The sequence below is a fragment of the Bacillus rossius genome, chromosome 14 (genome assembly GCF_032445375.1).
Source record: "Bacillus rossius redtenbacheri isolate Brsri chromosome 14, Brsri_v3, whole genome shotgun sequence".
In the NCBI taxonomy this organism is placed as follows: domain Eukaryota; kingdom Metazoa; phylum Arthropoda; class Insecta; order Phasmatodea; family Bacillidae; genus Bacillus; species Bacillus rossius.
Genome location: NC_086341.1, coordinates 38,367,570 through 38,391,985, shown reverse-complemented (window position 1 = coordinate 38,391,985; position 24,416 = coordinate 38,367,570). Strand labels below are relative to the sequence as shown.

The window sequence follows — 24,416 nt, the reverse complement described above, 5'->3', positions numbered from 1 at the left end:
GTAGGTACTGTAAAAAAATAACAATATTGACAAATAGAAAATATTTATTAGTAGGCCCTAGCAACCTATGAATAAATTTCGAAGAAATTTATAAGTTTAAGAATTTATGTAGGGTACCTACATACTATTAAACTTGAAACTATCCACACAATAAAAACCTAAGAATGTTAGTGAAAATAATTTTTTTTTATTTGTCATAATACCTAAAATACTACGTGTGTTTCCAAAATGAAACAAAGTATAAATAATGACCAATTTGACAAAAATAAATTGTACAACTCGAATGACATTGAAAACATACACGTGAAATTTAAAAGAATTATGAGTGCCCTAAGTAGGGAGAAAAAAAAATATATAGAAGAAATTAAATAAAAAAATGGGTGCGTGTACTTAGGTACGCGCATGAGAAGTTATACTTCTTTGGCATCATTAAAAATTAGTTTTTAATTGCATGCAAAAATATTGCGTGGAGTCCCTCCGCGTGGAAGAAGTGAAACTTTGTAATGTGGAAATGAAAATAGGAAGGGGTAGAAATTGATTTTTAGTGAAATCATATTGTATCAAATCAAACTAAAAAAATAAAGGAAATAAATTTGTAACGATTCATAGATTGGTCTTCGAGAGAGAGAGAGAGAGAGAGAGACCTATAGAATGTCTATAAAACTAACTTTTTTATGAGAGCAGATTTTCATTAAATAAATCATGAAATCATTCAACGATAAAAGCTGTTTATTGAATTAAGCGGACGGGTTCGCCCCAAGGAGAAAATTGACGCGGCGAGACCTCGTGGACATAGAGAAATGACACACTCTCACTATTTATGTGTCTATGAAACATGATTTTTTTCTGCAATTTAAATTGTAATATACAAAAACGGTATTGAAAATTGAAACAAATATGGCGACACTACAAACTGTCAAGATCTTTATTTTTTTCTTACTCTCTACTTAGTTCCTTACAATAGAAAAACGTAACGTAATGGCTTGAAAGCTATTGCTCGGCAGACATAGAGGAATGACACTAACAGTTTGTATATCTATTACACACATTACATAAAATTAAGATATATTTTTTTAACCCGTTTAAAATTTATTTTTTAGACAAAAGATAGCCTAAGTCCATCCCCAGGATATAATCTATCTCCTTGCCAAATTTCATTACGATCCGTTCAGCCGTTCAGCCGGGAAATGGTAACAAACAAACAGACAAACAGACAGAGTTACTTTCGCATTTATAATATTAGTAAGGATTCCTTTGGAAACAAGTTGCCAAGATACAGTTTGTAACACTAGAAGAAAGATATTGTATATTTTTACAATACATGCCAATAGTTATTTTTATATATATGAAGTACGTTTTTCGAGATAATACTTAGAACGTTTTACGAAAATTGGCGCATAATTTTATATTTTAATCCATGTTTAATTCAAGCATTATTTTTTTTAAACCATGAAAAAGATAATCGAATATTCAACAATTTGATTTTATTCTGTTGTATCGTGCTTATTAATGTGCGCATTTAATGGAAAGCTATTTAGGGAAGCCCGGGTACGAATCTGAACCCATTATTACTGCGACAATAGTTTGTAGTGATACAGTTGTTTACATGTACATTTTGGTTCCATCCCGACCCTTCTCACTTTCCCGGACTTGGCTAATATATGTGAGCATCCAAGACTTGAAAGAGCATTAAAATCCGACTAGTCCTGTCGCTTTAGTTATCCGAGCATAGCCATGCAAATTTACGCTCAAATTTCTAACAGCACTTTTCAATGAGAGACAGAGTAGAATCCTAGCGCATATCAACCAACAAAATAAAAGCTGCTTAGTGGAGAAAATATTCTGAAAGTTATAAACGAGTAGTTTAGCTTAACATCTAGTTCACACCTAAGTCATTTAAAAAAAAAAAAGATGAAAGTTGATAACTTGCCAAAAGGCCATTGCCGGAATGCATGTGTGAAGAAAACGGGGGTTGGCGCATGGGAACGTCCATCACGTAAAACTTCCAAATAATCATAGTTGCAGGTAAATGAACCCGAGTTTTATGATGAGGTGACAGTAAATAACTAAATTTATTTTTCATAGAAACGTCAAAAAGGTAAAGTCATAAATGTGAGTGTAGTTTATCGTTATCCTTTTATTATTATTAAAATCATTTCTTTTGTAACAGATGCAATGTGAAAGGGTGAAAAATGTTTGTTGACTAAAAGAACCAATGTATCTGGCAAATTTAAATATTTTTACGTGATAACGTCTTATAAATCGATGAACGCCGGCTGCACGGACAAAACATTGTCATGTTCCGCCTGAGCCGAGCGTGCAATAACCGACCAACCACCGTGCGAGAAAATCTTCTATAATATGAAACAGGTTAAGGCGGGCTTTTTAAAAGCAGCAATTTAAAAAATTTCATATGACGTTATCACGTAAAATTATCGTCCGTAAACCGACTTTACAGACAACCCCCCCCCCCCCTTTTTTTTAGGTTTATTTGGGTTGAATTACATTATGATTTGGGTGTGGCTCTTGAGTTAGTAACATTTTAAGTAATATTTGAAATATACCTACGAATATATATAGTTTTAGTAAGGTTAGGAAAAAAAATTAGTTGTCTGTAAAGTCGGTTTACGGACGATAGTTTAACGTGACAACGTCATAACAAAATCATTGATGAAATGATTGCATACTTTTATGAATAAAATTGAATCATTGTTATTTTAATAATAAAAGAATAAATACTTGAAATTATACCAGTAATCAGATTTTTTAATTGCAAGAATAATTAACCTTTATTACCGAAATTGTTGTTGTAATAAGCAATGAAAACCACATTAACTTTTCACTTCACTTTATAAACAGTCGACGAAACAGTTCACGTGTAAATAATGTAAATTGTGTGCTGCCGCTGTCTTTCTTCTCCTCGGACGCATAGGCCAATCGAGTGGAAGAGAGATAGATGCGGCGCAAGCGTACATTGAGCGTAACGGGACAATGTGCGTAACGGGACACTTTTTCGTGCGTGCAGCCGGCGTTCATCGATTTATTAGACGTTGTCACGACATAAAAGAAATATAAATCTCATGCCTCCTTCTTCGGAGACCTCCAAGGCCGTGATCCGCGAGAGCTGAGAACGGCAGCTGTTATCTCCCGCCCCCTCGACTCCTCTGGAAGGTCAACTTGCAGACGCGCCTCGCCGCATTGACCCGCAACTGCCCGTCGCGTTCGTGCGTCCGTCAGTTCAACACTCCTCACTACAGTCACAGTAACAGTCCATTTCACATTATCTTGGAAAGATTTGTGCAATGGGAGTGCATGACTTGATGTAAGCTTTTGGACATACGCCATTGCTAGAGACCTGCAAAATTCGCGTATTCATTGACCTCTAGGATAGACTCCACAGTCATTTGAATACTCGCGGAAATAACACCTGTTCATTGGCTACTGACGCGTGAGACGTCTCAACTATAGGCTGTCCGTAATTCGGCACTTTCCTGGTTTAGTGTTTCCCATTGGCTCACAGTTCCCCGGAAAAAAATGTGGGCCAATCGCAGAAGTGGTACGATGGTATAGTTGTTTTGATGCTAGCCTATAGCGAAATGAATCCGCGAATTTTGCATGTCTCTAGCCATTGCTAAGCACATGTATGTCTGTAGAAGAAAACTACAAAAAAACACAAAAGACAAAAACACAAATTAATTGTTTCGTCTTTTATTTTTGTCGTGTTTTTGTCTCGTTTCAACTGTGCTGAATTTTTTTTGGGGTTCAATATTTTTGTGCTGTCATCATTCGTGGTTTTTTTTTCGTTCTGTTAGTCCATTTTTCTTTCTTTTTCTTCTTTGTTTATTGACCATATTCTTGTTATGGAATATTATGTGGTGATTATATCCTGTCAACAGAAATTTTTTACTTAATTTGTGTTTTTGTCTTTTGTGTTTTTTTGTAGTTTTCTTCTACAGACATACGTGTTCTTAGCAATGGCGTATGTCCAAAAGCTTACATCAAGTAATAGTCCATTTCATTGATGCCAACTGACGACAAGGCTTACGTGAAACTTCTGGAAAAATTTACACAAATTGAGAAGAAATTGGGAATAGTATCATATTGTATACGAAATTTTCATTTAACACAATGTTAATAGCTGTAGAAGGTTTAGATGCTTTTGAAGGAAGTCCACGTATTTTTGGTTATTTCACTGTTTCCTTAGAATCCACTCTGGGCTAAAAAACAGGCGATTAATAAAGAAATATACGTATAGACATGTATACGTATTAACATGTATACGTATTAACATGTAAATAAAGTTCTTATTATTAGTTAGTACAAAGTAAATTTCTTAAAATTTATCTATACAGTATGAACATTTTCATAAAAAATATAAATCAAACTATAGAACAACAATAAAGGGTTATAATAATTACTAATGGGTAAATCTTTTAACGATACATCTATTTATACATATTTACTGGAATAAAACAATGTCCTTCACAGAACACGAATGTTTTTCCAATATGTAGGTACTTGCTTGGGTGTCTTTTTGATACCGGCAAACAGTTTATGAATGTAATATTTTGTGTTTTATAAATTGTAATGCGTATAATTTATAACTTTCTAAAACTGCTTGGAGTTTCGTGTTTCAAACCAAACTGAGCGCCAGCGCACACTTACTTATCTCCCTGTGTGTTGCAGCTTACATGATGATCTTCTCGTTCATGGCTGCCTTCTCTTGGCTCAACGTCATGTGCTTCGACATATGGTGGACTTTCAGGTGAGTCTCCCTTATCTCGAGCTGTGCTTCTTTCACGCATTTGATCCCTACTAAGATCACAGATGTAAAAAGGTGTTGGTCTGTTTGTCCTTTTGACGTGACAACGTCTAGTAAATCGATGAACGCCGGCTGCACGCACGAATAAGTGTCCCGTTACGCACATTGTCCCGTTACGCTGTGTCCCTTTACGCTCATTGTACGCGTGTGCCCCATCTATCTCTCGTCCACTCGATTGGAACAACCATCGATTTGACTTTTTCGAGACACATTAAACATGAAACACTCCCATTCGTTTTCCAACTTTTCCTATCATCGTCCTATCCTTAACAGAATAACACAGATTTTAAGAAGTTAAATAGCAAACATGTATAAAAGTTATAGTTAAAATAATGTCTTCGTTAAAGTAATAAACATATTTGAATTAATGAGTGCAAATAAAAGTAAATTTATCAATTAAATTGTAGATTTCATTTCACTCATTATTTGTATCCATACAAAATAGTGATCATTCAATAAAAATGATTCAATTTTATTCATAAAAGTATGCAATCATTTCAGCGATGTTTTGTTATGACGTTGTCACGTTAAACTATCGGTCCGTAAACCGACTTTACAGACAACCAATTTGTTTTCTTTTCTCGGAGCGCTTTTTACTACTATATGGATAAACCTTCCGCTCGGCAAGCAGACCGCAGAGGTGGTTCATCGCCTCGCGCGGCCGGCTCCGTGAAGCGCGCTAAGCCACGCCTTGTTTGTATCGACTTCGTGATGCGGCGGATAAATAACACTGATGAGCAACGGCTTTGTTTCACCTCGGCCTTGCTCGGTGCGTGATCTACGTGATGTACGTTCCCGACGCACACCACCACCACTTGCTTTTCCCTGCGGCTCTCTCCGCCCGGCGCTATGTTGCAGTCCGGAGGGTGGCATGGCATCACGCGCACGGCACCACGCCCAAGTCAGGGGGTGTGGCAAGTGCAATGCTCACTCATTGGCGGATCCAGGGGAGAGGGGCACCAGGGGCAAGTATCCCCCCCCCTCCTCGAAAAACCAGTTGTCTGCTACATTAATATTGCCGACAAAAATTATTGTTTCTGAAACCAATAAAATATTTTAATATAATTAATGAATTTCTTGTAGAATCATAAAATCTGGTGGTTGGATGTTATCTGTAGTGTGAGTAGATTAAATACAAATTTAGTAATTTTAAGACATTTTTTCTCTGGATGTTCTGAAATCCTAGAGTGACCCCCTCCGAGGTGAACCTCTGGATCCGCCACTGTAGTTCACTGCACAGAAAGAAAATGTATGTACTTTTACAAAAAAAAAAAAAAAAAAAAGAAGGGGGGATTGTCTGTAAAGTCGGTTTCCGGACGATAATTTTACATGATAACGTCATAAGACAACATTAATGAAAAATTGCATGCTTTTTAATTTTCAGATATTATTTACTTTTTTTTGGAAATTTAATTTAAATAATTTGTTTAAATATAAACACGAACAATTAGTTATAGAAATAAACTGAAATCAAATTAATTTGAATAAATTGTTAATTTGAAATGACGAAATTGGACAAATAAATCAATTTTTTTTAAAATTGCTGCTTTTAAAAAGCCCGCCTATACCTGTTTGATATTATAGAAGATTTTCTCGCACGGTGGTTGGCCGGTTCTTGCACGTTCGGCTCAGGTGGAACGTGACAATGAGTCATGATTTTTCGTGCGCGCAGCCAACGTTCATCGATTTATAAGAAGTTATCACGTCAAGAAATCATTTGGAAAACACTAACATTACAAGAAATATATCGTAATTCTGTACAATACATGGCTATGGTAATTTTTGTATGTATGAAAAACTGTTTTTTTGAGATAATACGATTGGTGCATGCTTTTATACTTGAATTGACGATTTATTCAAGAATTTTTTTTTATCATGAAAAAGATAATAAAATATTTAATTATTTGACTTTATTTTCTTTCATTATGCTCTTCAATGTGCGCACTTAATACTGGATAGTTGTTCAGGGAACGGTTTACAAATAACTAACACTATTGGAGGCAATGTGTCAACACAAAGAATAAATTCCCGGTTAAAAATCCAGACCCAGTAACGGTAAAACGTTGGCATCGCATTCGAGAGGGTCCCGGGTTCGAATTCCGGGCCAGACATCTTTAGTTCAGTTTCCCTGAAGTTTTCAGATACCACTCCATTCTATTTATTTATTTATCGACTTATTTTACGTAGCGAAGTTAAGACGTCTGTTGGCTGTGGCCGATTAATGAGGTACATCTCTTTCCAGGTCACTATTTTGTATTTACTTTCCACAAGACGAAACTTTCTGACTTCCACAAGTCAGCTGAACCTTTATGAAATGAAAAATAAATCATTATATCGCTTACTTTTTGCATAATTACCACGCAAAGTTTCATTTTTTACATTTTAGTGCAGTACGGATAAGCAGAATGATGTAATTAAAAACTGGACATTTTTAAGGTTTAAAGCCAATTTTTCTGGCTACTTTGTAATATGGTTTCATTTCTATAGAAAAAATAATTTTTACTAGCCTTTCAATTACATTAGAATTTTTATGATGTTTAAAGGCTAAATAAAATTAACTTAATTATTCTGAAAGAAAATTAAATCATATCACGCACTTGCCATTAGAGCCATAAATATTCAGATATTTATTCAATTTGGCTCTTCTAATCCATACTGCAAAACAATGCTAAAATTTCAACTTTGCCAGAAAATTATGCAATAAGTATGCACTATGTATATATATTTTTAATTTTTTAATTTCAGCCACTCAAAAAGTCTACAAGTTTAACGGCGTGGAACGTACTTATAAAAAAACTAGACTTTCCAATTTAACACCCGAATTTCACTGAGTTGCATGGCGTGTACGTCCGTAATAAATTCGTATATATTTAAATATTCAGGCTCTTTTTACTTTCGCCAGTACACTCCACTTGTACGCACACAGGTACGTCATTATTAAAGTGCAAAATATTTGTCATAGTAAATTTACAACTATCAAGGAACTGTAAAGAAAACGATATATTTTGCAATTTAATGTGACAAAACTCCATTAATTTACATATGCTACGAAAGTGGTAAATATGGCCGCAGGTTCAATACTCCGCTAAGTCACTCAGAATGTTATAGGTAAGTAGAGACCGGAAAAATTCGCGGGTTCAATGACCTTCAGTATAGTCTCCAATATCCTCTACACACTCGGGAAAATGCCAACTGTTCATTGGCTGCTGACTTGTGAGTCGTCTCGACTGGGTGGTCTGTGATTCGACACTTCTATGAGTGAGGGTCTCTAATTGGCCCTTATTACTCCAGATTAACAGTGAACCAATGGGACAAGCAGCACTAAGGTATAATTATTTGAATTTTAGCATAACACGAAATGAATTCGCGAATTTTTCAGTTCTCTAGTTATAAGTGTTCACGTGAACAATTAACGATGGAGTAAAATTACTGAAATTTGTGGTTTATTGACTTAAGCCAATACAAATTACCCCAAATGAGAAGTTATAGTGATAAGATAAAAATTTTTAAATAATTTGCGAATTAATTTAGTTTGTTTTTTTCGGAAAATACATCTGAACCAAAATACACAAATATTGTTTCAATAGTTTTTGGACCTTGAGTAAATAACATTGTTTTGTTTTCAAAATTTTTACTTCTTAAATGAAATACCTGAAGTAAATAATGACTAGTTGCTGCAAATGGCTTTTACTTTGAACTTACAGGTATTTAGTATTTATTCATTTTTGTGAATCCATACAACAGTAATTTTAACGTCAATAGTTTGATATATTTTCTTTATAGGTGATATCTGCCTTAAAGTAGAAAACGTTTTAGCAACAAACAATAAAAAAATTGTTATGCATAAAAACTGCTAACAACAATAATATGGCGTCTTTTGATTCACGTTTCTCCCATTAAAAACAATAAAAATTATCTTTAATTTCTGGTTACAGCGTAAGGCTGAAAATTTTAAGAAGTTACGAACAAAATTCGTTAGTTTTTCAAGACAACGCTTTTCTGGGCTGTAATGACGTCATGCAAAGTGTTACGGCCTGGGAACATGTTGACAAAGCGATCTAAGTAAATGGGCGTTTCCAAGCCAAGGCAACAGGTGATTTCCGGGCGTAGAAATTACCACATGTTTGTATGTCGAGTATCGTTACCAAGATGAAGTAAGAGTAACTGATAGCCAATTCCTTATCGCGAAGCATGTGGTGTTTCTTACTTTCTCGTCACATTATCTTTGCCACTGTTGAAAACGTATTATCAAGTCACCGCCCACAAGGTTAAGTTTCGAACTCAGACTTTTTTCAATAATTAGTGCTCAATCTGTGCTAACTGGTGTCGTAGAAACGGAATTTGTGCTACGATGAACAAAAAGATAGGCCTATAAGCACATCATTGATTGGGTGCCAGGTTTACTTCAAGTTGGCGTCCACAAATGGAAGATATCAATCTTCGGGAATCGTTTTTATGTGACGAATTTGTGCTGTTCACAGCCAAAATTTCTACATCTGTATTAATTAAACTCACATAAACAACTCAAGTAAAAAAATTATCCTGCCTTATAAATTTTTTGAAATGTGGCCTCCATACGTAATTTTTATCTGGAAGCAGCATGTAAAAAAAAAATAGCCAGTCATGGGGACTGTCAACACAAGTGAAAACTTAAAAATTTGTTTTTAAATGTGTAATATGACATCATTTATATGTCAAATGTATGTAAGAAAATGATTTTGGTATTATATCAGTACGATGTCAGCATGATATAATTTATCCTTACATCATTTTTTAGTCACAACATATGTCAGTGGTATGTCAAAATTACGTAAAAATTCACTACCTAGCTATGACTTACCAGTGATGTAAGACCTAGGTCATGTATTCACGTGGTCAAATTAACATCACTTACTGCTATACTAGAGCATGTCGGTGATGCGAACTCACAAGATTTTACCCATCGAAAAAAGAGTCCAACACGCACATGATGCAGTCGAGTATATACAATGTATTAGTGTATATATGCGTGTACATGTACACAGGCCGGTGCGATTCGCCAGTCTGGCGCAACACGTCACTAGCATGTCGGTGACGCGAACCCATAAGTTTTGCCCCTACCAGAAATCGCTCAACGCGGCTAAAGATGTTTTCACTTCAAAATTTGGGTAGACTGTGTCGGTACACGGGTGCAAGTATTTAAAGTGAATTCGTCTTTACAGACAACCAATTTTTTTTAAAAACCTTTTAAATGTGATTTAAATAGTTCATTACTTTCTGTACCAAATCATTTTTAAATTGATTCAAACTTTTCAATGCGTGTGTAGTGGGTGAGCCACCTCGAATTGAACGTTCAAGAAACTTGCCTAGTAATCGTGGTGGCCTGTAAATATGCACAACCTTTTTATAATGGTGAATGCGTGAACGCTAACCCTACCTTTATAAACGTGCGACTCGAATTCACAAAGCCCCAGTTACAATTTATAAGTTTCAAAATCAATACTATGTTATTTGCACTAAATTTTTTGTATTAGTATTTCGATTTATAAGACATAGCCACGTCGAAAATATAATTTACATGCAGGACACTCACATACATATACACAGACACTCACTCTGCCTTATGAGTTTTATATTTGCTTGCATGTTCCACATGACTTTCAATAGTTCGATCATATTTACTTATCTCTTACTTTTTTGTAACATAAAGTCATGTCATGTCTTTGTATATTTTTTTATAAACTGTTGGGCGATGAACATTTCCCCAATACCCTTCTTCAGCAAAACTTTGATGCTTCAGAGAGAATAAGAATAATCGTACACTTTTGATAATTGTTTCCTGCAACACACCAATAAGATTTTTTGTTTCAGATTTCGTTTTGGAAAATAAATTAATGAAGAAATTATCATGAAATATATAATAATTCTACATAATATATAACATATATTAAATTGTATATATAATTAATAAGGGCAGGCATTTTTCGCGAATAAATCTGAACTCATATTAGACTGCAACTAGTTATACTCACACCAGCGGTTTCTACCTTGTGGTTGGCGGACGTCTGCGAGGGAAGTCGTTGCCTTGTTTGACCGAGCCACTCAGGACGCGTTAGCTTCCGCACTGACTCACTGTGATTGGTGTCGTAACAATCGATACTGACCTGAAAGAAACTCACCCAATCACGAGATACAGACGATGCTACAGTGATTTAACTTTCAGCTAATCTAGGAATCTCTTCGCGAAATATGCATGCCTCTAATAATTAATAATTAATTGAGCTTAATACCTCGTCAACATCGGGGTGATCAGAGACGTTGCAAAGTGATTAGATGCTAAATAATCAGTGAAGGAAAAAAAAATCTCTGGGGGAAACGGGAGCACTAAGAGAAAACCTAATGGCGTACGGCAACGTCCGTCACGTTTCTCACACTTGCTGAAAAAAAAATTTCATTTTCGACCTTGGATCACTTGGAGGCGAGAGAGCTGACCACTCGACTCCCGTGGCCTTCGACCGCCTGGTAGTCTCCGTCAAGTTCGTGAAAAAAAGGGGGGAATATATATATTTTTTCCTCACCTAACTAAAACTAAGTGTGTTGGGGAGGGTTCCGGGTTAGGGAGGGAGACTAAGTGCGTCTCAGGCCGAAGCCCATACGCTCTAATCATGCAGGGTGTTGGCCATGCAGGAGGGGGGTAGCATGCATCATGTGCTAGAAGGGGGATTGGCCAGCCACGGCAGCGATTGGCGCCATGACTAACTCCCCTCACTGACTATTATAGACTAAAAATAGATAAGTTGGGCCCAGGTAAAACCTGCATAGATACAGGGAAAACCCTGGGCTCTGACATACGGGATGCAAAAGTTTCATGCATTAATATCAAGCAGGATGCTAACAGGAAATCAGAAGGATGGATCTGGAAGAAGAGTTGGACAGAGAAGAAAAGAGTCTACCAATCACGAAACACAGACGATGCTACAATGTTTTTAACTTTCAACTAGTCTCGGGATCTTTTCGCGAAATATGCATGCCCCTAACTTTTAGAAATTGTGAAATACCTTTCCACGAAATGTATTCGCGAAAAAAAAAACAGGTGTTCCTAGAAATAAGGTATGTCCGCGCTAGCTATTGTTCCCTTGTGATTGGCGGCCGTCTGCGAGATAAGCCAATAGCCCCTGTTTGGCCAGGGCCATTCAGGACGCGTTTTCCGTCCGCACTGGACGGCTGTGATAGGTGTGGCTGGCAGCAGACATGCAGCCAACCACAGAACACAGTCATTACTGCAAAGTTTTTTGACGTGATAACGTTTTATAAATAGAGACCTGAAAAATTCGCGGGTTCATTTCGTGTTATGCTAAAATTCAAATAATTATACCTTAGTGCTGCTTCTGTCATTGGTTCACTGTTAACCTGGAGGACTAAGGGCCAATTAGAGTCCCTCACTGATAGAAGTGTCGAATCACAGACCACCCCCAGTCGAGACGACTCACAAGTCAGCGGCCAATGTACAGGTGGCATTTGCCCAAGTGTGTAGAGGATATAGGAGTCCCTATAGTCCCTATAGAACCCGCGAATTTATCCGGTCTCTTCTTATTAATTTATGGTCCTCATTCATACAGATAATCATACATTGATCTACTTTCCTACTGTTTGAGAGTGCGCAGAAAGTTACTTCAGATCGAGTAAGATGTTTGTGGAATTACTTCCTGACATTAATATATGTACCGCTCAAGGGCATATATACAGGGGTTTGCGAGAAGGGGTTGTATCAGCCCCTAAATGGAATTCAGCGTATGCTCTTGGTAATCACAGGGTCAAACACGACTAAATTACTATTGAAAATGTTTTGTGTTTTAACCAGTTATTTTTTTTTTTTTAATTTTTTTTTTCCTATCGTATCAATAAAATGATTACACACACAAAACTTTCTAAAGCATTACGACAGAGCTTTACATATTTGAGCCAGACAAACTTAAGGCCAGTTACAATTAAAACATTCATCATTTGGAAGAAATTAATCACAAGTTTCTTCGTGCCGGCCTTGTAGCTGAAAAATATAGTTTATTTTAAGGAGCAGATATTGAACTAAAGTTTCTTAATTATGATGACTGTGTACAATTTTGTTCTGAGGTACCGATATTTAAACCCATTTGCTGTTGTATTACTAGCGCATTGCCTTAAGGGCCCCGCCTCGTCAGGGGTGTGTGTGTGTGTCGGCGAGGCGGGATGATAAGCGCGACGCTCGCTGGTGCTTCTAGCGCGGTGTCTCCTCTGGACTGGCGCGCAGTCTTCTCGTCGTCACAGGACAACTGTGAGATCTGAGCGGTGACCGTGACATTACATGGCCAAGAAATGAAGATAAATGTGTAATGGAAGTCCCTCAAGTGCTATCAAGAATATTTACCGGTTGTTTTACGCCTAAAATTTACCCTGAAAACTTGCGTTTTAGCCATTATAACTCTTCTGAAAATACATTTTAAAAACTTAAAACCGAAATCGAAAGTACTTTTCGGCCGTCAGCGAACTCTTAAATAAGTAAGCAGACCCCAGTCGGATATGTTGAGTGGTTTTGAAATCGCGTTGTTTTTCCTGAAGCTCTGCACACCGTGTGTGTGCCCGGGTAGGCGGGGGCCTTTTAAGAGGGATTAGGCCTCGCCATCTTGCTATTTAAAATATTCTTATACCACTTGCAAGAAAGCTTCCGTGCTAAACATTTTGGTTTAACATTGCACAGGACGTAGTTTTGAAGTCAACACTTGTGAACTGGTGTGACTATCATGATGGTTGCAGTCGCCGGCGTGAAATAGTTTGCTGTTTTCTCGCGGCGCTTACACACTAGAGCCTGTTGGTAAATATGTAGTTTCAACAATGTATAGAAGGCCTGGAAGATTTGATTTATGTCTTGACATGCCAAAAATTGGAATAAATAATTAATCATTGGAATAATAGCAAAAAGTTGTAAGAATCCAATATGGCGGGGCCTAATCCCTCTTAAGGCGGGTCCACAAGAGGGAGCTACGGAGACAGACCCAGGCGTGCTCTTCCACAGGACGAGGCTTGTACGCGTGACCGCCGCCGGAGCTATATATAGCAAGGGCCGGGCGTGTTTACAATGCGCGTGACTACATTTCACTGCCGCAGCGCCGCTTCTCGGTGGCTCTCGTTGCCACAGCGCGACGGGACATTCGGCATTCCTTGCAGTCCTGACACACTGCCAAACCTCTCGCTTCCGGCGCCTTCCAAACAATACTGTTCGCAGGCTTGGCTTCTGGGTTGTAGCCGTGTCCTTGGCGAGTATTTCATCCGACGTTTCGGACGACATTGCAGTCGCCATCATCATGGAGCAGTTACCCACTCATGTCCTTGGCGATTAATTCACCGACGTTTCGGTCAAAATTGCAGTCGCCATCATCAGGGAGCAGTTACGCACTCGTGTCCTTGGTGAATAATTCACCGTCGTTTCGGTCGAAATTGCAGTCGCCATCATCACGGAGCAGTTACGCACTCGTGTCTTTGGCGAATAATTCACCGACATTTCGGTCGACATTGCAGTCGCTATCATCAGGGAGCTGTTACCACTCGTGTATTTGGCGATTAATTCACCGACGTTTCGGTCGACATTGCAGTCGCCATCATCAGGAAGCCGTTACCCACTCGAGTATTTGGCTATTAATTCCCCGACGTTTCGGTCGAAATTGCAATTGCCATCATCAGGGACCAGTTACCCACTCGTGTCCTAGGCTAATAATTCCCCGACGTTTCAGTAGAAATTGCAGTGACCATCATCATTGAGCATCATCAGTAGGTAACTGTTCCCTGATGATGGCGACTGCAATGTCGACCGAAACGTCGGGGAATGATTCTCCATGGACACGACTACAACCCAGAAGCCAAGCTGCCTTCCAATGAATTTGGTCGGACCATGTCCGAGGTAACGGTGACACCGGAAAACCGTCAGCAGCGCAGCCTCACTTTGTTCGAGAAGTTGGATGACTCGAGGTGCCATCATATATTTTGTTATTACGACAGGTTATATATTTTCTTGGAACGTTTAAATCTATACTATTCCATCTCAACGAATTTTATCACGGCAAAGGATAGATACATCGGAGAGTAAAGAGGTTATGAAGCTAAACTAATGTTCATATAAAAGTTGTCCGCAAAGCTACATCACACACGGAATTTTGGTTATTAAAATTTATCATCCTTACTGATATTTGTGCGCTTTTCCTCTAAATGTTTCCAGATATATCTTTGGTAGCTTTATGTTTCATCTCAAACATTTGGAACAGATATTTACTAATTTTAATAAAATAGCGGCAAAATGTCAAGCAAGTAATTCATACATATGATTGGGACCCTTTTAACAGCTGAAAAAAAAAAAAACGTTTAGTAGATATTTTGTGAGAAAAAAAATGTTAGCAACAACCATTCCAAGAAATATTTTGGAATAAATTTACTGAAAACCACGTTTATTATTATTTGTTAAAAAAAATCACGAGCGAGTTGCTTGCCAGAGATGTGCAACATTTAACTTCGGTAACGAGCGAATTCATTTATTCTCACGTTGCAAATACACGATTCCTTAAAATAATGTTGAACGTGATATATATATATATATATACACACACACACGCACACAAATTATGTATTCTACTACAATCCTTGATTTGAATCACACGTAGTTTCCGCGCCCGCCGCTGGAATTCGATGCCGCAACAGCTACATCGACTATAGAATGGGTCGTTACCACAACGCCGAAATACCACAACGCCGAACGTACAATAACGCCGAATACCATAACGCCGAATGCCAAATTGACCGCAACGCCGACAGCTAGAAAACTGCTGTGTACCACAACGCCGAAATACAGTAACGCCGAAAAATGTTGCTGCGGGGAGGAGCAAAATGAAAGTGCTAACCTTACCTAACCTAACCTTTGTGGCAGTCCTGCAATGACATTTTTCGGGGTTAATGTATTTCGGCGATGTGGTAATTCGGCGTTGTGGTACACAGCAGTTTTCCAACTGTCGGCGTTGTGGTCAATTTGGCATTTCGGCGTTATGGTTTTTGGCGTTATTGTACGTTCGGCGTTGTGGTATTTCGGCGTTGTGGTGCGTCCCCCTATAGAATCATTTCATTTTCTGACCGAAATTTAAAACCTATAGTAAAACGACTTTTATTAAAACGAAAAGACTTCGAAAAAAAACTTATCCCAGGCTTTGGACCTGATTTTAGACATGAAATTTTACTAAATGTTGCCCATCTTGTTTAAATTCACTTAAAAGTTAATATTATTAAGTTTACTTTTGGGTTTGTGAATTTAGTTCACGCCTCCCACCACAGATGGCAGCACCGTAATTAAAAATTTTCGTTCCATACGAGGTCTCTGTTCTTTCCACGAGATTACTCTTTCCAAGTGCCTTATACCGAGGGCTAATATATTACACATAAAAAAAATTTCTTGTCTGTAAAGTCGGTTTACGGACGATAGTTTATAACGTAACAACGTCAAAACAAAACATTGATGAAATGATTGCATAATTTTATGAATAAAATTGAATCATTTTTATTGAATTATCACTGTTTTGTATGGATGCAAAGAAGGAGTGAAATGAAATCTACAATTTAATTGATAAATTTACTTTTATTTGCACTCATTAATTCATATATGTTTATTACTTTAACAAACAGATTATTTGAACTATAACTTTTATACATGTTTGATATTTAACTTCTTCCAATCTGTGTTATTCTGTTAAGGATAGGACGATGATAGGAAAAGTAGGAAACGAATGGGAGTGTTTCAAGTTTAATGTGCCTCGAAAAAGTCAAATCGATGGTTGTTCCAATCGAGTGGAAGAGAGATAGATGCGGCGCAAGCGTACAATGAGCGTAACGGGACAAAGTGTAACGGGAAAATGTGCATAACGAGAAAATGAGTTATCCTTTTTCGTGCGTGCAGCCGGCGTTCATCAATTTATTAGATGTTGTCACGTCAAAAAATAAACTTCTTGTGTGAGACTGATCCCTAAGGGTTATTTAAACGGCTTTGATTTTGTTTACCTTTGGAAGGCTTCTTAATTCGTAACGCGAATTCGCCGTTGAAGCTGCAAAAGAAACGAATGTATTTGCTCGCTGGCTTCTAAAATAATGATGTTGCTGAGTTTAACGGTCGCTGCAGAATAGTTGAAAATGTCCGACGACTTTACCGCTCGAGTCGAACGATTTATTGGTTGATATCATCAGTAGCTCAACGAAACGTTCTATTAAAAAAAAATGGTAGCTGGTGAAATAGTTTGACTGTCGGACAACTACAGACACTGTGTGCCATTGCGAGAGACACAGCCCAATATTGACTGGTAAGGGCAGGCATTTTTCGCGAATAAATCTGAACTCCTATTAGACTGCAACTAGTTATACTCACACCAGCGGTTTCTACCTTGTGATTGACGCACGTCTGCGAGGGAAGTCGTTGCCTTGTTTGACCGAGCCACTCAGGACGTGTTTGCTTCCGCACTGAATCACTGTGATTGGTGTCGTAACAATCGATACTGACCTTAAAGAAACTCACCCAATCACGAGACACAGACAATGCTACAGTGTTTTAACTTTCAGCCAATTTCGGAATCTCTTCGCGAAATATGCATTACCATACTGATTTGTTCATTGTCTCTCGTTTCTGAAATCTGATATACATCCAAAACGTTTACTACGTACCCACGATTTCATTTTTCTTTAGCGTCTATAGTCGGAAGCAGCACCGTCTAAGTCACCCTTTAGCGAGCAGGAGCACTAGATATGCCTCCTCTCACCACGCACGGGTCTTAGAACACATTCCAACCTTTTCACACGCGGGTGACGTCACTACCTGGGATCATGTGATTTGCGAGAGCTCGCAGGAAATGGTGATTGCTATTTATTTTTTTAACGGGCAGGGGGGAATCACAAACCAAATAGACACAATTTGTTTCAATATTTTTTAAGTCTAACAATTTTAGAAAGTTATTATTTTGAAGATATATCTTTGTAAAAAATACTAATGCATCACTAGTTTTTTTTTTTACATAAATGACAGAAATATTGTTAAAAAAAAGTTGTCAATCTCCAAAAGTAATATTCAACAGTAAACGCCTATTACTTAATTGGAATATTTACTGTGTGGAATCTAGTCAGTTTTGACCTCAGGCATCGCATTACACATTTGAACTATGTTTTAACTACTAAACGTTTGAAATATTAGTTTATAAAACTGTAGACAAAATTGAATTTTTTTGGGTTCCTTTCTCACACATTTAATTTATAACCTTAATTTATACTATCAAAATTAGAACAAAAAAAATTATCAGAACTTACTTTACCAAATGATTGGTTTTTACTTTAATCCCACTTCATGTTATAAACACACATATTAATTCCTTGTCATAAAATTTGCACGGATATTGGAGATACGCACTGTCATGTCAAAACATGATTATTAAACTGAATTTGGTGTCCGGTGCTGACCGGTGTAATACTGGCATTCGGGCTGAACGCCTCAAGGGCGTATAAAAGGTTCCATTCACCCATCTTTCTTTCGTGGAACCGCTTGAGAAATGTTTTGTTAGCTCATTGACTTTACTTGGCACCTCTTCATTGGCTGCGTAATTCGTCCACTTGATCTTTTCTCTTCTTCTCTAGCACCAAAGTTCATAACTCTACAGAGACTCGTGTTCATTTATTGACGTGGCAACGTCTAATAAATCGATGAACGCCGGCTGCACGCACGAAAAAGTGTCCCGTTACGCGCATTTTCCCGTTACGCTGTGTTCCCGTTACACTCATTGTTCCGTTACGCTGTGTTCCGTTACGCTGTCGGCGAGTGCAGTAAATATAGATTATGTTACAATTGACTAAAAAAATATGGCGATTCATGTAATTGATGATAGATATTTGATTATACTTTATTTATATGAAAACTTGTTCATAATTATATTTAAAATTTATAGCTAAACGCCAGTTTTTAAAATTAATTACAAGTCATCTACACGTGAACTGTTTCGTCGAGTGAAGTGAAAAGTTAATGTGGTTTTCATTGCTTATTACAACAACAATTTCGGCAATAAAGGTTAATTATTCTTGCATTTTAAAAATCTGATTACTAGTATAATTTCAAGTATTTATTCTTTTATTATTAAAATAAAAATGATTCAATTTTATTCATAAAAGTATGCAATCATTTCATCAATGTTTTGTTATGACGTCACGTTAAACTATCGTCCGTAAACCGACTTTACAGACAACCAATTTTTTCTGGAAGCCCATGTCATTGTTTCATGGATTTTTTTATCTTCGAGAAATTATGTTTGCCAGCGAGAGTGAAGAAAACGAGATTTAACTTAATATCTCTTAAATTTTTTAAAGATATATAAGCTAATGGCTTTTGGTATTTTTTAATCTCCAATATTCTATTTACAACATGTGGTTTTCAAATTTTCAATTTATTTTCTAGGTTGAACAAATTAATTTTTTGACTTCCTGAGAAATTTTCGATCTAGATTGAAACATTTGGTTGTCTGATTTTAAATACCCACCACGTGACAATATCAAAAAGTCACCACAGATACGGTCTATTTATTTTAGTTTTATTTTCATATAATTGGGTATGCAAAAAAAATCTCTTTTAAGTTCTACATCTCATCTGTTTGGACAAAATCAAAAAGGTCAATTATTTTCAAAAATATTTCAGATATTTCTTCATGTTAATGTAAATAATTATTAAAAATAATTTATTTGTAAAATTGATAATTTTTTAAAGAGAAACAAGGCGCTAGTAATGCGACAGCAACTGGGTGAAAATATCGGTACTTCAGAACAAAATGATGGAAAGTCATGATTGGGAAACTTTACAGAATAGTTAAATATCTGCTCCTTAAAATAAACTATATTTTTCAGCAACAATGCCGGCACGAAGAATCTTGTGAATAATTTCTTCCAAATGGAGAATATTTTAATTGTAACTGACCTTACGTTTGTCTGGCTCAACGATGTAAAGCTTTAATATATCCTAAAACTCTCTCGCAATGCTTTAGAAAGTTTTGTGTGTGTAATTATTTTATTGATACGATAGGAAATAAACTTTTTTTTAAGTAATAACTGGTAAAAACACAAAAAATTTTCAATAATAATTTAGGCTCGTTTGACCCTGTGATTGTCAGGAGCATACACTGAATTAAATTTAGGGGCTTATACAACCCCCAAACTCCTGTATATATACCCTTGAGCGGTACATATATTTATGTCAGGAAGTAATTTCACAAACATCTTATCAGAGCTGAAGTTCTTTCTGCGCACTCCCAAACAGTAGGGAAGTAGATCAACGTATGATTATCTGTATGAATGAGGACCATAAATAAGACAACCGACCATACTTTCACGTGATAAGTGTTAGGTAACTCGTACGTCTCGCCTGTCTCTTGCACCAAACTTAGTTCGAGACTTAGAAGGCGCAAGTTTTGACAGCTTCGTTACGTCAGAGTTTTTGAAATAAACATTTCCGAAGTGTGAATTTATGATGTGTGCAATTTGAAGTCGGTATATCAGCATTACAATCAGGGTGCTTTAATTGGCCATTATTTTGTTCGGAATATTCTTTAAACCAGCACCGATTGAGCAGCTAGCGTTCAGAATTTTCAGGTGGATTTTGTAATGTGTTTATTCTGCGAAATCAATTTGAATTCAAAGTATATTTTTAAACAGTACCACCAAGTGTATTTATGTGTAACATCTTAGCTGTCGGTATACGGCATTTGGTGGTATTAATTTCGTGAATGAGCTGGAATTCAAGGAACGAAAATGTGCAACAACCACGGTGCTGCCTTTTTTGGAGAATGATGCGAACCAAAGTTCACAAAGCCAAAGGGTAACTCTAAAGTATCAACTCTTTAATGAATTTTAACAAGATAAACATTATTTTCAATGAAGTTCCTTCTCGAAAATCAGGTCCTAAGCCAGGGTATTATCGCAGCCGTTTCATTAAATAGTTTAAAATTTCGTAAACTTATCACGCTTTGCATTATTTTAAAGAATACTACGTTAAATTTTGTGCCCGAGTTTCTTACTTTAAGTGAATTTGTAAAATGAGATCACATGAATTTGTTCGTTACCGTGATTAGATGTTATACAACTCTTTCGAGCACTGAAAGATCGCTCACGTCTTTCTTAAAATTGCCGCTGAAAAATTATTTTAAAAAAATTTGAAAATTTCACTGTGTTATATATGCATTTTTATGTAATACTATTTACGTAAAAATTATGTTTACGTTCGATAATCCGAAAAAAAATCATTAATAGTGCTCGGTTGTGTTTCTGGACGAGCGGCATTCAAGAGTCTTCACTACTTGCTGTCACACCGACAAGAATTTCTGTTGCGTAAAATGAAACTGTACAAACTATTGGGCTAGTTGAAAAAAAGTGAGCTTGTCTCGCAGCACCATTGATGTGTAACATGTAACCTCTGTAACGAGCAAATTCATGTGTTCTCGTGTTGCAAAACATAACGTAGATTTTTTGACGTGACAACGTCTAATAAATCGATGAACGCCGGCTGCACGCACGAAAAAGTGTCCCGTTACGCAAAATTTTCCGTTACGCTGTGTCCCGTTAAGCTCATTGTACGCTTGCGCCGCATCTATCTCTCTTCCACTCGATTGGCCTATGCGTCCGAGGAGAAGAAAGACAGCGGCAGCACACAACTTAAATCTACACGTGAACTGTTTCGTCGACTGTTTATAAAGTGAGGTGAAAAGTTAATGTGGTTTTCATAGCTTATTACAACAACAATTTCGGCAATTAAGGTTAATTATTCTTGCATTTTAAAAATCTGATTACTAGTATAATTTGAAGTATTTATTCTTTTATTATTAAAATAAAAATGATTCAATTTTATTCATAAATCTATGCAATAATTTCATCAATGTTTTGTTATGACGTCACGTTAAACTATTGTCCGTAAACCAACTTTACAGACAATCATTTTTTCTTCTTATTTTGCTTTCTTGATTTTTTTTTCCGTAACACACAGTGCAAAACTGCAATGGCGTATGTCCAAAAAAATTGTATTACATCTCTGATGCTATATCTGAGAACTGTCAAATCTAAAACTAGTCACGTGAGACATACTATAGAAAGGATTGTGAGGGACTCGTGTTCATTTGTTGCGTATCGCGAACCCATCCCTAACAAGATACTTCCCCAATTGATCAAAGTGATGAAAAGAGGGGGTGGGGAGTAGAGCACACATTTAATCTTGGCTCAGTTCTTTCAACCCCCACCCCCCTCTTTTAAAACTTTTTAAATAATGCGGAGCGTGATAATTACACTTAAATTGAGTTTTCAACTAAATTTACAGACACGAATCACACGTAGCTACTGCACCCGCCGCTAGAATTCTTTGCAAGAGAAGCTACGTCTGCTATAGAATCATTCTATTTGCAGACAGAAGATTTAAACTATACAATGAAAGAAGCCACGATAAAAGCGAAAAATTCTTGTAAAATTACAAAGCCCTGGCTTTTTTCCTGATTTTCAACAAGTAATTTTATTAAAATTTTACCCCATTTTGTTAAAAGTTTATATAAAAGTTTACCTTTGGCTTTGTGAACTTTGGTTCGTGCCATCCACCACAGATGGCAACACCGTGGTTACGCATTTCCGTTCCGTGTGACTTCCGTTCCATTCACGAAATCACTCCCACCAAATGCAGTATACCGCGAGCTAAATCGTTACAATATCAAAAGACCGTATATCATGCGTTTAGTAAATTTTAAATTTTACTGTCCAAAATATGCAATGGCGTTCCCGAGAAGATTAGTTTGTTTACTCGGTCATGGAGAATGATTGCTAAGATTATAAACTGTTATTATAAAATAATTATTTAATGGTTTTACCTAAACATGTTGCGTTTTAAAATGTCCAGTAAAGATTCAAGACTACTTAAAACATATAAAAAAAATTTCTGTGCTTTTACAAAAGATACTTTTTGAAACCAGTTTGCCAAGAAATGGTTTTTAATACTACAATAAAGATATTGTGTCTTTGTACAACACATGAATGTAGTTATTTTTGTCTAAATGAAATATGTTTTCGAGATAATATTGATTATTTCTCATGAAAATTGCCCTATTTTCATATTATAATAGATGTTTATTCAAGCTTATATATGTTTTTAACTATGAAAAAGAATCGAATACTCAAAAAATTGACTTTATTTTGTTTTATTATACTTATTATTTGCGAAGTTAATGCTGGGAAGCAATTCAGGGAACGGTATAAAAATTATTATTCTAATTTTGGGAGGTACTGTGACAACGCAAAGTATAAATGCCCGGTTAAGAATCCGAATCATATTATTACTATTATTACTATTTGTAGTGATACAGTTTTCATGTAAATGTACACATTGACAAATATCTGTAATTTTACATGAATATTTCTGTTCGATTTACAGTGCACACTTAGATATGGCGCTCTGGTGATATCTACAAGATATTTCATCTCCTATCGCGACTTCTGTGTAGTTGTCCACAGTTAACTTTTGTCATTGCAGCTGATACTATCTCTTTATGGCGTTGGATGCTCTTTATCTTCTCAGCGTATACACAGGAAAAAGTAAATATTTTGTGTAATCTTGCTTGACCTCAGGTCTGAAGGTTGTATTAACCGTTCCAGGGCATTATTTTATTTTTTTGTTTGATACGGTTTTACTTGTAGATTTTTGACGTGACAATATCTAATAAATCGATGAACGCCGGCTGCACGCACGAAAAAGTGTCCCGTTACGCACATTGTCCCGTTACGCTAATTGTACGCTTGTGTCGCATCTATCTCTCTTCCACTCGATTGGCCTATGCATCTACTATTATATTAAATAGGTTAAGGCGGGCTTTTTAAAAGTATCTTTTAAATTTAGTACTTTAACTAAACTATCATTTCACCAATGTTTTGTTATGACGCTGTCACGTTAAACTGTCGTCCGTAAACCGACTTCACAGACAACCATTTTTTGAGTTGCCGAACTTCAATTAAATTAAAGATGTATATACATATTGCATATTTTTTTTGCATAATTAGCTGGTAAAAGTGAAATTGTTTTACGATTTTGTGCAGTATGTATAAGGAAGGAGAACCAAAGAATTAAAATAACTTAAAATATTTGTTTCTAAATACAGTGCTGGTGGCTATTGTGCGGTATGGTTTAAAATTATTTCAGAAAACCTTATTAATTTCACATAGTCTTTTAAAATCATACAAATTATGAGGATTTCGAACGGCCACAGCAACGCAAAGCAGATTATTAAATTGAATGATGTGTTTCCTCGCTGAACCTATGTTCTCTAGAATACTTCTATTTAGTTTCCTGTTCATTTCATTTTAGACTGAGCCACAGCGAAGCGTGGCCCGGGTTAGCTAGTATATTATATATTCCATAAATCTTTTTGATGTGTAAACATCTTAGCTCTCGGTGTACGGCATTTGGTAGGAGTAATATCGTGAAATGGAACGGAAGTCGCTTGTAATGGAAGTGTGTCACAAAAATAGCAGACCCACGTTCATCCTGCAGTTCATTGAACCCGCG

The 24,416-nt window shown here is 36.6% G+C and overlaps 1 protein-coding gene across 1 annotated transcript in view; it reads left to right on the top strand.

The window, feature by feature from the left end:
* LOC134538778 (G-protein coupled receptor Mth2-like) overlaps positions 1 to 24,416 on the top strand; it is a 111,785-nt gene that overhangs the window by 8,902 nt on the left and 78,467 nt on the right. The window contains exon 2 of the mRNA XM_063380270.1: positions 4,687 to 4,765. Coding sequence (XP_063236340.1) covers positions 4,687 to 4,765 — 79 coding nt within the window. The remainder of the gene's footprint in view (positions 1 to 4,686; positions 4,766 to 24,416) is intronic.